The sequence below is a fragment of the Struthio camelus genome, chromosome 1 (assembly GCF_040807025.1).
Source record: "Struthio camelus isolate bStrCam1 chromosome 1, bStrCam1.hap1, whole genome shotgun sequence".
Classification (NCBI taxonomy): Eukaryota; Metazoa; Chordata; class Aves; order Struthioniformes; family Struthionidae; genus Struthio; species Struthio camelus.
In genome coordinates, this window is record NC_090942.1 from 209,422,751 (window position 1) to 209,441,581 (window position 18,831).

Here is an 18,831-nt window from a genome sequence, read left to right on the forward strand (position 1 = left end):
TTGAAGTACATTAATACCATATTAGGAATTAGTGAGTAGCACATCAAAATAAAAACATGCTTGGAAATAGAGAAATACAGTAATAGTGATTTTGGCTGGGCAGCCATGGCACTGATATTGAACGAGCTTGTAATGTTCAGAAGGGCAAATTCAGTGTCAGAAACATCTTATGCGTACCAGGCATAGAGGCTATCAGCATCATACCAATTTTGAGGAGTCCATATGAAATATAACTACTGATATCAAGCAGCAGTGTGGTTACTTACTGACCAAACAGTGCCAGGGAACCTGATATTGCCTAGGAAATGCCTTTCAGCTCAGTAACACAAAATGGAAGGAGAACAAAGTAAGCTTTTTTGGCTTTGATAGTCATGAGATGATCTCCATCAACCAAATATCCTTTTCCTTTTAACAATCAAATAAAGGATCTCTTGACTGTTTCATATTCAAATGGTTTGAACTCTTAAAGAAAAAAAAAAAGAGCAGAGGAGCACACAGCAAAGCTGATACCTTGATACCTGCAAGGACACTGATTATAACTGTTTACGCTATGAGGGATTTGCCTTCTCAGGCCTTGAAAGGGCTGTAATTCAGTGTTCCAGGAAGAAGAGTATGAGGTGTACCTTCCCTGTCTCCAGTCTTTTTGGGGAAAACAAAATAGATCAGGCAGCCACAGATTTGTCTTTCTTGAAAGTAAAAGCGGTACCTAGAGAAGCTCATATGTTCCACAGTATTCAAGAACTTTTAAGTCAGGAGGAAATAACGGGTTTAAAACCTGCAGATAGGGATCAAACCTCATCTACAAAACTTTTTTTGTTGTCTTTCACAAATGGAAAATGACACAGAGCACAGAATCTCGAATTTCTGCTGGGGATTCATATTGATACCACTTGTGGAAAGAGGAACTGAAGGATGGTTGGGGTTTCATGATGTTATGTGGGACAGGATCTCCATTGTGCAGTTGGCATATCTCCAAAAGATAGACATGGCCAGAAAGACTCTGACCTGATGCACAAGTGCACTCAGAGGAGAATCCATGCATTTACCCAGAGTGGACCTTGATACACTGCTAGCAGGAGACAGATGGAAGAGCCTGAAGCAAAGTTATGCATCATATGTTCTTATCCTGCTTCCAGCTGTGAAAAGGAGACTTCAATCTTTAGAACGATTCAGAGCAATTCCCACATAGCATGGGAGATTATGCTTTGGATCTGTACCTTGCATGGCCACAAAAGACTTGCTAGGAATACAGATTCATAGCATTGAGTGGGAACAAAGTATTCTTTCTGCCATATGCTTCTATAAATGCTGGATTTCTTACTCTTAAGAATAGAATGACGGTAATGAAAATGAGATCTCAGTTTCACCTTTATCACAAAACATTCAGATAATGTCTTTCTACCTTTTCATAATGCTCTATCAGAATTTCAACGACGATATTCTGAAACTTAATATTCATCATAGCAGCCACGGTTTCTTCTTGGGCTCTCATCAGAGTTGGTCCAAAGATAACGCCAAGGTTGGATACAGTCATAAGATTTTGCTGACTGTGTAATGACACCCTTTAAATGAACACAAAATGATGCAGTTAAATAGTCATGCTAACCTCCCTTTCCAAAAAGCAGAAAACTGACAACTACTTTAATCAAATCTCAGGTTCATTACTCCCCTTTAAAAAATATTTTTTAATTTTTACCTTTACTAGAGCCAAAATGCAATGCGGTATATCTACTGTACTTCCATTAAGGCTTCAATCCTGCAGTAACTTAATGGATAATGAACAAGTCTTTCTGAAGTAAGCACCTAAGCTACTTGTAGAATTGATAGGGAAAAGTAACTGTCTTTTAAGGTCTCCACAGAGAAATTCAGTCAATCTAAATTTTAGAAGCCTTAAGGTAGGCACCGCTCTCTCTCCAATGACTATACAAGACCTTAAGTACTTGCTGTGGGATTGACTCAAAATACAAGGGGTCATAGAGGCCAGCTATACACCTCAGTCTTCATGTAAAGGAAAAACTTAGTTACCGAAAAAAATTTAAATTGTAATGAGATGTCTCTATTAATACGACTAAGACATGGGATTAATAGGATCAGAGAAACCATTTTGTTTCTCTGGATAGATCAGACTAGATGACTATAATGACCTCTTCTAGCTTTAAAATGCATTAACCTTTTACTTTCATACATTTTGTTTTTGTCTAACCTACCTTTTCTATGATTTTTCTTTTTAATGTAGATTTTAGAAACTGTCTACTTAGTTTTTCCAATAATTTATCAGACACTAAACTGAAAACGATCAATCAGCAATCCACAATGCCCCGTTTCTCTCCTTATAAATAACATTTACCAAATACAAACCATAAACCTTTTAGAATAAGTGCTAGTGATTCCACAGTCAGAGCTATCCTATGCCTTCATGTCTGAACAATACCATACCAAGCAAATTTTTCATAATTGCCTTTATGGTTAATTTTACTGAATTTGCTACCAAACAGTATCACTTATCAAGGCATTCATTCATGGTTTCCTTTCTCCTCCTCACTGCTATCTGCTACCACTGTCAAGCTGACAAGCACTATTTTATTATTCCTACATAACAAAAATAACCCTTGTATCTTTTAAAATTAAGGAACAGTAAAACTTAGCTACAAAATACTCAAAGACTAGCAGGTAGGAGCAAAACCTGTTTTCTGGTTTTCTCTGACAATCTACATAAATCAGGATTATGGAGACATCTGCTACTTTTTCCTTCCAATAAAATTCTTGGGGAGCTTGATTTGTTCTTGTAGCGCTATACAAACTTTAGTAAAATGATCTACCTGATGTCAGTGTTTAGTAGCAAGTAACAGAGATGCTATCCCCTTACGAAGGCTGGAAAGATAGTGACAAAAAGACTATGTGGTTTTCCCAAGGCTACTGGGCGATTTTGTCATGATCGGGGTCAAAACCAGGTCTGGACTTGCTCAGTCCCGCTACTGAGCAGGCACTATCAGTAGACAGAATAAGCGAACAGATAGTAGAATTATCTCAGCACAGAAGTGAACCAGACTGTAGAATTACTGCAGTAATGAAGTAAATATTCCCCTCTCATTCAGAACAAAAACTTTCTAGCACCTTATTTACACTGTGAATTAGGAGAAATATGGGGAAAACTGTTTACATTGTAGACTATGAGATACAAACCACAGGAAAATAAATGCCTATCTCCTTACATCTTTCCTATTTTACTTCATTAAGTTAAGCCTACAAATACCCCAGAAATTTTACTTAACTAGATGCCTGTGAAGTGCTATTTTTTGGAAGTAAAATCATGAGAATTAGTAACTTGCTAAAGCATACTTTTAGCCGATTATCTTAATTTAATTTTCAGTGTGACAAAGCTTAGGTTTAGCTTAGGAGACCAGGCAGTATTTGGGAAGTTCACCTGCATTTTAATGAAAATGGAATTTTGAATTACTAAGCTCTAGGTATGTTAGAAAAACCTAACAAAAAATCTGTCTTTGCAATGTTACTCTGCTCTGTGTTGCACAATAACTGTTAAGGTCTTTTACACAAACATTTTACACAAATATTACTGTCTTACAGCATAAGATAGAAAGTAGTGTTTGTACTATGTTTGGGTTTCCTTGGTAAGAAATTTGGTAGGTTGGTTAATAAAAGGAATGGTGAATTTAATAACATGGTGACCAGAAAGGACTTTCTGCAAAGCACCTCAAAGGCTCAATTTCCTGCAAAATGGAAGAAAATCCAGGCTTGCAAATGGATCTTTTTGATAACCAATTTCATCTGACCTAGTCCTACCGTTGCTCAGCTACTGAACAGATACAGGCTAAGGTAATCATGCATTTCAAGTAGCTCTGAGACATCCATTAAGGTGCAATTGCTTTCTCCTCAAAATCTCTTCCTTCTTTGCTATATCCCCAGTAAAAGCAAATTTTTGATACTGTCAGTTTGTAGATTTCTGACTATCTAGCTTATAAAGGTATTGTGTTGTTACATCATACCAAAGAAGAATATTTTCTTTAAAGGAGACAAATAAGTAATTTGATTATGAAGGTTTTTTTAAAAATGCAGTATATCTTTTTATCTCTCCGAAAATAACATCAAACTTCCAGTGCTCACCTAGCTGCTAACTGATTATAAGTATACACTCACGTAGAAAGGCCTCTCTGCAGGGTGCTTTTCAGGATTTGCTTCCTCTGCCCTCTCCCCACCCCCCTTTTTTTTAATAGTATAATCCACATCCCATATCATCTAGATCATATTTAATTTCACACAGAGACACAAAAGACAAGGTAGTCACAGACCTAAAGACCTTAAGACCTAAACCAAGGGAAAATAATACTATCCTTATTTTATAATCCATAATTAAAAATATAGTATTTTCATGTAGGTCCAAGAGTTCACATACCAGAACTGAATAGCCAGAAGAAATACAGGAAAAGGATGTACATTTTGAAGTGGAATTTAAAATGGGAGAATGAAGAGACAGGAGATGATTTTTTCTTAATTCCCCATTTACAGAAAGTTACGCACTTTGTCATTTGTGCCTTGAAAAATCTCCACATTAATACACTTTATTATTGACTTTCTGTATTGACTATAGATTATTCTATGTAAACTATATATAATAACACTATATAATTAATAACTAATACACTCATAAGACTAATTTTGAATTCAGTCTCATTAGAATTGTTAGCATAAACAATAGCTGGCAAATTATGTGAGAAATCAGAAAGGACGAATTGGATTTCTCAGAGAGGAATGAAAAGTTTTCAGAATAAAATCAAAATATAGCAGAAGTGAAAATCATAACAGTGATGCATGGAGCCTTCTAGACAGGACAGGGTTAAAGAGAACAATTAAAGCAGCAGTGAATACTGTGGACGTGCTCTTCTCTACATCTGAGGTAATACTGAGACTAAAGAGGACAGGAAAAGAGGTCAAAGAATAAATATTTGACTACAATTAATTTTGCCCACAATTAAGTCGATTTTTTTCTTTAATTTTGGGGCCTTCAAACTAGCAGCTTTTACAAAACCATTAATAAATGATAAAAACCTTAACTTTTCAGAGGGTTAGATAACAGTAAGCATTATACTTTCAGCTAATCAAACAACTCTGTGAATAAGGAAATTTATGAAACCTGCTTTTTTCTTGTTCTCCTGGCTACTCCATGCCTATTGAAATGTAAGCTCTGCCTGGACTGTTTCTGTGATTGAGGCGTTCTCAGCAGCTCCCTACCATGCCAGTTCTCCCGGGGCTAATAACATAAAGAACTACAAATAATTTACTAGGGCTAAATAATTTCCTGTCCAAAAAAATTTCAAAGTTCTGAAGTCTCTAACAAGAAGCAACTGCACTAGGCTCTGCAGCAGGCAGCTCACTGCAGACTGAGAGGGCTCAAGCTGTGATCACAACAGCAAAATAGCTGGGATATAATGAATGGAATGAAGACAATATGGAGACCGCTGCTACATCTTTTATACAAGTCAGTCACGGGCGCCTTATCTGGGCGATTGCTGTTTCCCTATTTGCATTACAAGATCATTGATAAAAAGTACTAAACAGCACAAAGCACCAGTTATCCCAGTTCAGAAAGAATAATAATAATTAAAAAAAATACAGCAAAACCCATTGGAAATGATAAAAGATTCAGTGAAACTCACACGAATATTGTTTGCTGCAGAAACAGGGTAAATGATGATATAACAAAGCTATGTAATAACAGTGAGCATGTCAGACAGTAGAGAATAAAATTTGTCTTTTCTGTCTCAGACCACAAGAGAAGAGTAATTCAATGAAGATAAAAGGTCATCAGTTCAAAGATATGAAAAATGTTTCTCCATAGACTTTTAATTATGACTCAGGGAAGCTGATGAAACTGGGGAGATTCAAAAGAGGGTTTGGACACTTAAATGGATATTAAGGATATAAATAACAACACTTCAAATTAGTATTTTGAAATGATACTGCATCTCAGAGCTGTTGGAGGTAAAAATAAGATCAAACATGAAGGACAAGCTATACCTTGTTAGTCTGCTCTAGATTTCTGACACAGTATGGGACCGTGAGTCAGATTCAGATAGCACTTTCTATGAACCTTGTCATGTAGTTTTAGATGTTTCTCAAATTTAATTGGAGCCAACTCCTGTACTAGGAACATGAATAAAAGCATGACTGTTTCTGCAGGCAGTACTCTTTCACCACACTGTGAATAGCGTTTTAGAAACTAATTATAATTTCAAGTGGCTTTGTCCCACCCCAGAGAATGGATTAGGCAACACTGCCAAATTAAAAATGAAAAGACCACGTCCTAAAATAATACCAAATAGCGAAAAATCAAGAAGAATTACTTGACCAAGTGCTTGATAAGGATGTCCAGCATCTCCCTGTTCTTCTCCGGTAATTTATGAACAAGCGCATGCACTGCCTCAACTCTGTAGTTCTGATCATCTGATTCTGTTAAACAAAAAACAAATATCGTTGATTAATTTTGTGTCCTAAGATGTGACTACAAATGGTATCAGTGCCTCTACTGTAATACAGACAGGCATTACAGTGAGTCAAACACAATTAGCCTTTAAAAAGATGAGGACAATTCGATTATATTTATCACAAGAACGTTCTGGAATCTGTATTTCAGATAACTCACCAAAGGCTAAACTGGGCCCAATGAAATCAGTGGTAATTATGACCCTGTGTGCCACCTCAGTGGAATCCAAGGTTTTACCGTTTTAGATCTAAAATATCTAAAATTCTCTGAGTATCTTTAGTTCTTATCAAGGTAAGAGGAAACATGGAAATAACTTCAAATTCTACACTGGAGTCGTTAGAAAAACAGTCTTAGTGTCTCTATATCTAATTTCTCCATTTGTGAAAAGGCAATAATATCATTCCTCCCATTTCTCAAGGAAAGCTGGCAAAACAAAGGTCTCTGGATGAGACCAATAAATGCCACATGAGAATTATCAGTCTGCATAGCAATCAAGATTCAAATTTTGTGCAGAGGGTAGTGTGAACTGAACAGCTTCAGGTAGTGTGACTTCTCTGTTTTGGTGGCTTTCACGTGGCACTGTGTTGCCTGCATCACTGAACAGCAGACCAAGGAGAGAAACAGGGATAGGTATTCGACAATAACTGAAGAGTAAGATAGTTTAGAAACAGTACTACTTTCATGAAAGTGCATTTATTTCTTTACTTACTAACAGCAACAATAAAATCTTTGTGCAGCTTGAAAGTCATCAGTGGTTCTGAAAGACACCTGGTTGTTTCAAAAAAAAAAGAAATTTTAGAACACACATTACTCTAAGTCTTTTCAAGTTCTGTTAGTGTCATTCTCATAGAGTTCAATATCTGCATGCCATATATTGGTATGTCCTAGCAAACACAATTCACTGCTTGAGCATTGCAAGCACTATACAATTCAGTCATGCAGGTAATGTGATCATCTTTTCAAATTGAATCTGCTGTCACTATGTAAGTTAATAAGGGAAACGTTAGTGGCACTGTCTTCATCAGAGAGACTCACTATCTTCATGCTTCCATACTACAGAACAGAAATATTCTAATTCTGCCGCAGAACATGGTAAAGTATATAATGAAATTTGGTACTGAAATTCTAATCTGAGCAATTCTGGAAGAGATCTCCTCTGAAAGGCAGCTTGCAAATTGTCTTATGGTCAAAAACACACCTACTACTAGTTCTTCTTTTAAATTCACAAACATAACAACAACAATGATTTGTCCTCCTAAGATATGGTATGAATTATAAATTTCTTCCACCAAAGCCAATCTTTTCAATGAAGTTTATATGGGCATTTCCACTGTCAATCCTAGGAATATTTTCCAGAGTGACCAGCTTAAGAAATCTGGATTTTTAGGAGGCACTGAATACTCACACTCTGAATCTGATGCTTTTTGTTTCTTTTAAACCCTATAAATTGAGACTAAAAAGGAGGCATCTCAGAAATACCACCACTCTTGAAAATTCTGACTCTTATTCCCAAATATTTGAAAAGAAATTAATAGTTTTGGAGGGGACATTTATTTTTCTCCTATATTTAAAGATATCAATGTCATAGGATAAGAAACAAATATTAATATTTTTGCAGAGATTTTCACTTCACTCCAACAATAATGCCATGAAACAACAACCTACACAGCTTAAGTAATTCAGAAAAGAAAGATACAGCATAACATGCTTTGCAATTTACGTAAAAGAATTTAAAATAGAAACATGCAATTAATCGAATTCTGCCAAATTTAGGGCTATGTATGTAACGCATGAATATCCTAGCAAGCCAGAAAGAGTGTGACAAACTTTAGATTTATTATTAAAAATAATGCAGTGCAAGTTGACAATATACTCAATTACCATCATGCTAATGGATACAAAAAAAAGAAATATAGTATTAATATACAAAGATCAATGGGCCAGAAAAGGAATACTGAGCTTTGTGTAGCATCACACTTACCTGAGGTAGTTTTTTAGTCCACTTGTTATTGTTTTATTGTCCCAAAGCTCCATATCAATATCCATATCAGGAGGAGATTTAGGGGCTGGTAGAAATTTGAATTACGATTGTGTTATAGTTTGACTAACATACACTTATTAGAAAAGCAGCACAACAGAAGCTAACAGACTAGACATTTAGTTCATGTGATTACTTCATTGGCCAGATCAGCTACCAATCTGATTGATTTGAAGTATTTTAATCTCTGTCAAAGTATTAGTAAAATGAACTAGTATTTAGTACATGTAAACCTGAGCTATAGGCACCACAATCCAAGTGTATGCTAAGCCCAAGTCAGTAGAAACCGGTTTGGACATTCAAGAATCTCCTTCACAGAGCCAAATTAGCATGAAAAGTAAAATACTAGTACTACATGAGCTTTTTAAACCAAATTATGACTTCAAGACAGCTGTATTACAGGACAAAGATCTGAAACACTTCTGGAAAATGCCAAATAGATGCCAAGAAACAGAACTTTTAAACTAAAGGAAGAAACTCATTTTATCAGTAATTTGCTCAAGTATATCAACGACTGCATGCAGAAATTGAATGATAATGCATACAAGAGAGGAGTTAGATGCAACTCTCATTTTAAGACTGAAGACAGCTTACTGTCAGTAACTGGAGCTGTAAATATTATGAAACACACTCTTTTGAGCACAGTAGTTAAAGCCAAAGTCACCATAACATACTGGCTGCACACTACTGACAAAGGTTCACTTCATATACTTACAAAATATGGTATTCATCAGCTTTTGCACTTTGGAGTTGACACCACCTATTCTGTACAGCCCCAGGATTGTAATACCTACATGGGGAAACAAGTATGATGAAAACAATGAAAACATGATATTTCAGTACACCCTGATGCATCCTTGGTGTACATTTTCAAAACAGGTTTGAAGACCTATCCATGACATCTAAATTAATTTATCAAAAACTGTACATTTACATTCCTGAGTGCTACTTTAGCCTACTGAATTGTCTTCTGGTATATTAACAAATGCATTCCACCGAATCCATGCCACACCACACCATATTATACCCGAATCGCAATTTTACATTAACAGAATCCTTTTGCACAGAAATGAGAAACATTAGCAAACACCCTCAGGATGGCTGAAAAAAGTGAAAAATCAGACCCAGAAGCAATGCTAAAGCAAGTTACTTGTTGACAAGTTTATCTCACCTAGCCTTCCGTGGAATTAGCATACATCTACATCTGCTTAGATCATTATCCTTCCCATTCAGATTTGGGTGACATTTATTGGAGAAATAACAATTGTACCCCCAAATAAAAGTGTACACTGTTCACTGTTGCAACATTGTAGCTTGGCACATATATTTTATGCAAGGATCTCAAGCAAAATAAAGACAGTCTTAAGTCCCAATTTACCCACAAGTTTGTTTGTTTGTCTGTTTGTTTCTTCCTTTCTTTCTTTATCACAGACACTATTAACAAGTAAAGTTTAAAGTGTGGCATTCAAAATACAAATTTTCAGGACTTTAAGGATGATGATCTTACTGTTTATAAATGTATCCTAGACACAGCAGTTTAATAAAGTGTGAGGTAGAAAGCAAATTTTGATGTGGTCTTTTCTGCATGTCACCCCACAAGTTTTGATGTATAGAATTCTTAGGGGTAACTACAACAAAATAATTTTCTCATTTATTCTAGTTGTGTAGCCTGAGGAAAAAAAAGTAACAGTCTATCCCTATAGGAGCTCCCATAGAAGCAGGCTTTTTATATTTAGGAGATATATCCAAAACTGTAAGTCCTAACATGTAGATTGACTTTTAATTTTGATACGTAATTACATTTTTATTTTATTCTCCTTCCCTCCCCTCACTTTAGGCCTTACCATTTCAAAATTGCACGCTTTTCCCTTGAAAACAATTTTCCCAAGTTTGTTCTTGGCTTTCTTTAGCATCTTTTGCAGAAGAATGGAAGCTGGAGTAAGCTGGGATCCCAAAGCTACATAACATTGTTACTTCAGAAACTGAATTTATCTTGGGCCCAATGCTGCACAGTGCGATCTCACAGTTTTTGGATTAGAAGAGACTTGCACCCTGTCAGTCCAGTGCATCGACGCTAAAAAGATCCCTTTGCTTAGGGAAGACCACACAGCCAGAACCTCCTTGTTTCAAAGGGGATAATTACAAGCTTATTGTCAGTCGTCAACAGATGACTATTATTTTCTTTTCATCCATGCCCACTATCAAATATCAATTACTAAATATTTAAAAAATGGATAAACCATGTACAAAATGAGTGAATAAAATGATTTGTGATGCTCTGTCACAAATGTGTCTCTACAGACAGTGTTCATGCTTTGTACTTTTTGGTCTTTAGATGTGACGTCATAAATCAAAGTTAGGAGCTTCTGCTCCCTACGGTTTCACCAGAAAGCACAATTCAGTGCACATGAATTAAAAAATTAGACTAAAGATGTGTGCAACCGTGTATTTAGCTGTCTAAACAACACGAAATTATAGATAAAGTTAAAAAAAAAAGGTTAAACTATAGGTATAGAGTTGTTGTAGGAATTTGTAACAGTTTTAAGCTCAAAGCACACACATAAAAGAGGTGAAAAATACCAACTGAATGATGGACACATTCCAAAAGACAATTGTAAAACAAATGGAAATTATCAAAATAATATTCAAGAAAAATATTCACAATAATCTAATACATAATTTTCAATTTAATACACACCTCTTGTTTCTACAGCATGAATACATTTCCTCACAAAGTTAAAACCTGCTTCATTTAAGAACACTATAAAAAGAAGAAAGAAAACAATTCAATTTTGCCTGCTCAATACACAAAGTCTCTGTGTTAGGCTGTATTCACATTTGAGTCAGGACTGGTATACATCTGTCTTAGATTATGATACTTCTCTCTACATATAATACACATACCCACATGTATATTAAAGTCCATACATGAATACGTAAACACGAATAAAATGTAATGCAGTTATACACATGTATGACCCATAATGTCTTTATATATACTCATTTTATTACTCAGTACATGTGTAATGGGTGCATTACGCACCTACAAACAACAAGTTGTGATCCTTATGGGGATATTATTTCAATACACAGATATATTTTCACATTTAGGTATACAGACTCTAGATATAACCTTCATAGAGATTTGTTAAATATACTGTCGTTCTGGAGCCAAATACATTTTCTTCAAATTTATGTCTGGCAGCAATTCAAAAATTGAAGGCTTTCTCATATTTCTTACATTGCTGAACATTAGGATGGGCTGTCATGTAATTCAGCAAACTATTTCACAGCAATAGAAGGAAAATGTAAAAAATTAATCTTGCACGTGTTCTCTCTCTCTCATACTCACCCACTCACCTCACCTCACGGCACCCAACCCCACCCCACCCCACCCCAGCCTCCTGGAAATGAGGGCGTCTTGGAACACTTCATATCTCAACATAATTTAAATGCTTACTTTCTTCCTTCTTGCTAATAATGGCTGGCAGTGTGTAAATCTGGAGAGAGAAAAAAAAAAAAATCAGTGCCACTGGTCACTGCTTGTGCTTTGAGTTCTTTATCATCAGGTTTGTGGATAGTTCTTAAACTAGCTCCAAGACACTTTATGTTAAGCTTGATGCTTTAGGAAAGCCTTGATCCTGACATTTGTTGACTAGGCTGTAGTCAATAGGCTTAGTAGAGCATAAACACTGAAATAACACCTCTGGCAGGAGGACTACTTAGCAACTTTGTCCAAGTAATTCAGACTTGATAACCTTAAGAACCTCTTCTGGATTTTGTGACCTTCCCACAGACCACCCTTGTTTTGACTCCACTCTCCTAACGACAGCAGGATTCCTGGAGCTGCCTCTCATTGCTCCACTCCTTCTCTCAGAAGCGGCCCTCAAACATACTAAGAAAGCAGCTATTTGTAGCCCGTCTCCAAGCCCAGGAGCGCAGAGCTCCTGGCAGCACCAGCCTAGCCTTTCACTTTTTCTTGAGCTTTCCCCAGCAGCACTCATCACAGTTCACATCCCTAGGTTAAGCTCTGAGCAGGCGGAGCAGGCAACAGTCTATTGTTTTGGTGGCATCTGCAGTTTTAAAGAGCTGATTCGCTTCACCTCTGGGGAAAAGGCAGACGGTCAGATCAAAGTGTCCCAAAAGTCCATTCAGACCTTGAGGTTCTAGTTTTATGAGGGATTTAATAACATGAAATTTATAGGCACCTAAAGTCAGATCAGCAGACTGTAAATGCATTACATACCCATTCAAATACTGACTCAATTTCTGCGTTGTTCCAGTCAAGTAGGAAGCTTGCAAAAATACTTATCTCATAAAACCAATCAACTGTTTTCTTTCCTTTAGGTACGTGTCTGGCATCACCACATTCAGTGACTATTTCAATAGTGGGTTAATGGTGGGAAGAAATCTCAGCTAAGCCTGTCTCTTAGTAGCTTTCAACACATTTTTATGCTCTCTGCAGCACTTTTCAAGATGGTATTTATTATTACCACATGACATTGCCTAAAAGATGGTTTGTCCTTACCAATACAGAAACTACCATTTTATAAATTGTATCTGGATTAAATATCATGTAAAACAATATGCTAACAGACTAGTCAAATGCTAAATGTCCTAAATGAAGCAACGTATAAACACAGGTTAAAATACACTAATAGTTCTACTTCACTCTTTTGTACTGATCTCCACTTTGTATGTGCCATTGCTTCTTACGAACAATAGAAGAAATATATTTGCTTCTCTTGTGCTGTATTGTAAAAGATTTTATATCTGAAATGCCTGGTCACTTTTTGCTTTAACTCACGCATGTCATAAAACTGTAACAATAGAACAAAAATATTCTTACTGGTTCCTTTCCATCCATAGCTTCGAGCCAAAGTTTTCGGTTGGATTCTGAAAAAGCTTGTAGTGTGATGATTCCAGGTCTATCAAAAATAGACACATATATTAAAGTTATTAATTTATTTTCCCCAAACAGTATTCCAAGTCAGAATCCAAAAGGTATATTGACATGACGTGAACACATAAAAGACAGAGAAGTTAATGTTAGTTGCTGACTCCAGACATAACACGCTAAACTTTGAGATAAATTTAGAAAAGGTTTCAGGTTTGTAAAAAGTTTGGTACTGCAATGCTTAATTTTAGATGCCTAGTCCTAAATGCTACAACCTTCTACAAGGTATTAGGCACTTCCATACTGCCAGATGAGTTATATACCTGCAAATAGGATCCTACACAACCAGTTTTTAAAGGGGAGATGCTTAGGGTAGAAAAGTTAAGGACAAGATACATCAGCTCAATCTGATCAAATATGTCTCTGTCTGAGCTGGTCATCTACACTCCTTTCATAGTAAATGAAGAGAAGCACGTACTTTTAATCTAAAAGTCATCACATCCCAAAATAGACATCTGAGAGATGCAAAGTAGGTTAAAAAAAAAAAAGGATGCCCTAAAAGGGCTGACAAAAAAGAGAGCTTTGAGATAGTTTTTCAGGTGTGGAAATGTAAAGCCAAATGAGCTGAGCACTGTCAGGGTGCAGGAATTACACATCCATATCCTGCAGCACTCAACTGCAGGCATCTGCAATTTAATATTCTACAATTTGTTTATGATTAAAACATTCTGGTTAATAACCTTTATTCAAGGTTACTAAGAATATTCAAAAAGCCAGTTCATTCTGCAGGCTGTGCTCTGTGCACTATAATAAAAATTCAAAAGTTGGCATATTTACTCTCTGCTGATAAAGCTGTGACAATGCAGAGAAAAAAAAATTAATGGGAATTAATAAGAGGATCTGGGAATCTGTTCCAATTTTTTCCCTAAAACTATTTTATGAACAGATATGTAAAAATACAAGAGTAGTAAAGAACCTTTATTTATTTGTGATCATAGGTAAGTGAGTTATTTTAATACCTGATGTGATATTAATTCAGTGATTTGCTAATACAGGGTGACCAAGAGAAAATCCAAATAAAATTTTGCTCCCATATCAGTGTAGTGCATCACTGCTCTTAATTTTAGAAAAGTTGTCCTAAAGCTTAATTTCTATTTGGTAAGTAAAAAAATGAAGGACACTATTTTTTAATAGGTATTCATCTTCCACCACAAAAAAACCCATCCTTTCCTTCCTCACTGGAAAGACCTCTATCGTCACCTTTTACTTAAAAAGCATGCAAGGAAGCTACTGGAAAATATGAAAATCTGTGCTCATGCACATTCACCAAGGCGTACAAGGAGGAGCAAGCCTTCCTCATAAAATCAAGATTAGATGGTGTTCTAAACTGTATCTCGAACACTATTACAAGATACTAACATGACACAAAAAACTGATGTAAGATTCTATTAATAAAATTAATTTTTCTATTAATGATTTAATAATAGTAACAATTCTACTTATTACTCTATTATAAGAAGATGTTATGCAGCAAATCAACCTACGCTACTATAATAGCTCTTTACAGCCTCAAAACCTACTAGCCTTGGCACATCATTACTTAGAATGTGAAGAGGCACATATAATTTGACATACAGATTAATACACAAAAAAAATTATACAAAACATCAAAACCTGTGACAACAAACATATTCACTCCTCTATGTGCAACTGTTCGTAAAATGCAAGATTACACTGTTAAACTGTCAATTGCTGATCTTCAGTAGTAAAAACAAAGTGATTTTCTTGAAATGAGTCAAGGTTATACCCAGATGTTTTGCACCCCCACAAGCACATCTTCATTAATTTCCTGGTGCTTAAATCTGATCTCAAGAGACTACTCCTTCAGCTGAGCAATGCACCATTTTCATAGAAAAGCTTGAAAGCCAAGACACTAATTCTTCTCTGTTGTGATAGAAGGTGCGCTTGTGTGTGTCAATAATTGGAATGAATTGTTTCATGTGTTGCTTCTGATGGCTTTCAGAAGCCAAAAGCACTGATGTAATTAAATCACTCTGAACAGTAATTAAATTGCCAGTTTTATGTAGAAATGTAAAGCCGAGTATTTTGTTTTATATCTACTATCATGAGTATAAAAAAAATAAAGTTAATCCAAATCAACATGAATATTTGGTTTCTTACTTTATTAAAGGCTAAGGTTATAGCCATTAAAATATTCCATCTTGCTACCTACCCGCAGGTTCTCACCAAGGAAGTTTCCTCTCAAAAATCTTTTGGAAATAGAAATTGATTTTTTTCTTCTTTCTATTGTGACTACTGCTAAATATTTCAGTTAGAAAGTTGCATTTACACGTATAGCGTCTTGGCCAGCATGCACAGGAAGAGCAGAAATCTGTACATGTTTGTCATTTTACTTCAAGCCTCGAGAGACTCCTGCTTCTAGCTCTGTGTTCCTGATTTAATCCGCAAATTAAAGCCAAGATTGCATAAGCTGTTTTAACATTCAAATATCTAACATTATAACCTTGAAATAGTAGTGCCCTACAGAAAACAAAGGAAAGAAACTCATTATTTTTGAACTAGCTTCCTCTCTAGTTACTGAAAAAGTTGACAATTTCTCAGAAAATTCAAGCATTCAAGGCGAAATATGCATTTTATGATGTTAACTTCTTATGTAACTTCAAAAAAGTAAGATGGTGACTAACTGCTAGAGCAGTTTTCGTAAGAAGTCTGAGCTGAATGTAGGTGTGAAAAACACCTAAGTAAATATTAAATTAATTGTGGTAATTAGAAGTGTTCATGTAATCATTACTGAAGTCTTTTTGAATCCTGAGTATTTCAATATTGCATTTGTAGGTACTTAGACACATAGGCATTTTAGTCCCAAAAGCCAGAAAATACTAGCTAATTGCCAACATAACTGCCACTGCATCTTCTCTTTCTTAGAAGAGACCTGAGTTTCAGCAATACGACATTCAGAAGAGATGATTTTGCCCTTGTTCCTGCATTCCCACCAAGTATATCTCTGTATTCTGTTGGCTAAAGCTTTATCTCCTCTGGTGACTCCCACAAGAATTCACTGCTTCCCTGCTGAATCTCATATCAGTTACAAGTGTCAACTTTTTATCAATCTCGGAAAAATATCTCCTTAAAACAGTGACTAAATAACTTTGCACTCTACTCTTCTTTCAGCCTTTTGGGTAAGTTTGCAGAAGGCCTTTAACTTATAGGCAGTGCACATTTGAAGTAAATCAGATTGTACAGGAGGAATAAAGTAATTTAAGAAGGACCCATAACTATCTCTTTGGTGAGAACCTGAATAACTTCAAATGCTTCTACAGACAAAGAACAACATTCAATTTTGAAAACTCCACAATGGTACTACTGCAGATTTGTCTACTAGATGCTATTCTACTTAAAAAGAAAAACTACCAATTTCAAATTCGAGCTATCAATTGAAGCTTGAAAGCAGCTTCCAAGAGACCAATTTTTCTCAACATTTTTTGACATCAAATGTCTATTTCTTATGCCTGAACTCACTTAAAAGACTATTTTGAGTAATACATTATATTTACAAGTATCAAAGTAACCTCAAAACTATGTAAAACAGCTGTACTTCTGAAAAGAATTTAAAAAAAGAGTAACAGTCATAAAATATTTCTTAGAGAAAGACCAGAAAAGTCAGTCTATTTCATCATATTTTAAGGGATAGGTTCATTCAATTTTTCTCATTTTATACACAAACTTCAAAGAAAAATTACTTTTAGAAAGTACTGTCTGCATTTACTTCCAATACAGAAAAGTTGTTTCCATCAATTTTATGCAATTATAATAGCCAAGAAAAAGTGACAAAAAACTCCTAAAAGTAATTAAAAAAACTGAAAAACAATGTGCTATCTTTAATTTCAGAAAGAAAGAAGGGGGACTGATAAAGAATGTGTAAATAATAAATATTCAAAGATATATTTTTGATCAATTACTAAAAGGGGATAGTCAGTTGCAGGACAAATTTGTAAGAATCCATATTCTGCCTCTATGTAACCACAATGTAGTTAAGACAACACATATGAAATTTAATGCATTTTCTGTTAGAAAAACAGGTTTGAGCAACTAGCTGTTCAGTATTGATAGTCTGATTTATCTGGATGGAAGTATATTGAGAAATATGTATGTCTATTGCAATAGTAATTACTGCATACTACTTGCAAATGCTTCTATTTTTAATTATATGCATTTTGCTAATACAATGAAAAAAATTCAAACCTCTCAAAAACTTCAATATCGAAACAAAAACGTTTGTCAATTGAATCTGTTTTTCTCCTGATGCAAGATTTTAGTTTGAATATTTCTGGTGAGCTGGTGACAAGGCCATTCTGTAATCCAAAACACAAACAAACAGATAAAAAATACAAAATTAGCACCGTATGTTGATGCAGCCAGGCTCTGCACCTTGAATTTAACTGCACAAACAATCTCAGGAAACATGCATTAAGACAGTAGATTGAAATAATTTAGAAGCATTTACAGTAATTTCTCTGTACATAAAGCAGGAATATATGGAATAGTTTTTGTTACATATCTAATTTTATTAATGTCTGATACTTAAGAAAAATTGCTAAATATGAAACTTATAAACACATTTGTATATATAACAAGATTGTTGGTATATGTTAGAACTAATATCATATACTCATGTCAACTTTCACATGCAGATAGTAGATTTTTAAAGAATAAAGATAAGGTTGCCTAACTCCCAGGTCTTCTGGTTCTGGCTAATGTCATTGCAAGCCACTCTCAACTATCTTTCTTTGAAAAGCTGTGGTGATGGGAGGGATGGGGGGGTGTCTGAAGACTGGAAAAAGCAAATGTCACCCCATTCTTCAACAAGGGCAAGCAGGAGGATCAGGAGAGCTACAGGCTGGTCAGCCTCACCTTGATCCCTGAGATGGAGATGGAACAAATCCTCTTGAAAGCCATTTCCAAATATATAAAGGACAAAAAAAAGGAAATCATGCCTGACCAGCCTGGTAGCCTTCTAGGATGAAATGAGTCGCTGCACAGATGAGCAGTGGATGTTATATATCCTGACTTTAGTAAGGCTTTTGACACTGTCTCACATAACAGCCTCATAGAAAAACTGACGAAGTACAGACTAGATAAGCGGACAGTGAAGTGGATTGAAAATCGGCTGAACTGCCGGGCTAAGAGGGTTGTGATCTGCAACATAAATCCCAGCTGGAGGCCAGTCATCAACAGTGTCCCCCAGGGGTCGATACTAGGACAGTACTGTTTAACATCTCTCCTAATGAGGTGGATGATGGGACAGAGTGCACTGTCAGCAAGTTTTCAGATGATACAAAACTGGGAGGAGTGAATGATACACTAGATGGTTGTGCT

General features: G+C 35.6%; 1 protein-coding gene across 2 annotated transcripts in view; it reads right to left on the reverse strand.

Moving 5' to 3' along the window:
- The window catches only part of ARHGAP42 (Rho GTPase activating protein 42), a 165,970-nt gene that overhangs the window by 16,771 nt on the left and 130,368 nt on the right, over positions 1-18,831 (reverse strand). For both annotated transcript variants that reach the window (XM_068930400.1, XM_068930401.1), the window contains exons 11-19: positions 17,698-17,807; positions 13,387-13,465; positions 11,998-12,037; positions 11,236-11,298; positions 9,253-9,327; positions 8,481-8,565; positions 7,209-7,267; positions 6,360-6,465; positions 1,403-1,562 (exon numbers count right to left, since the gene is read on the reverse strand). In XM_068930400.1, the coding sequence (XP_068786501.1) occupies positions 1,403-1,562; positions 6,360-6,465; positions 7,209-7,267; positions 8,481-8,565; positions 9,253-9,327; positions 11,236-11,298; positions 11,998-12,037; positions 13,387-13,465; positions 17,698-17,807 (777 nt within the window). The remainder of the gene's footprint in view (positions 1-1,402; positions 1,563-6,359; positions 6,466-7,208; positions 7,268-8,480; positions 8,566-9,252; positions 9,328-11,235; positions 11,299-11,997; positions 12,038-13,386; positions 13,466-17,697; positions 17,808-18,831) is intronic.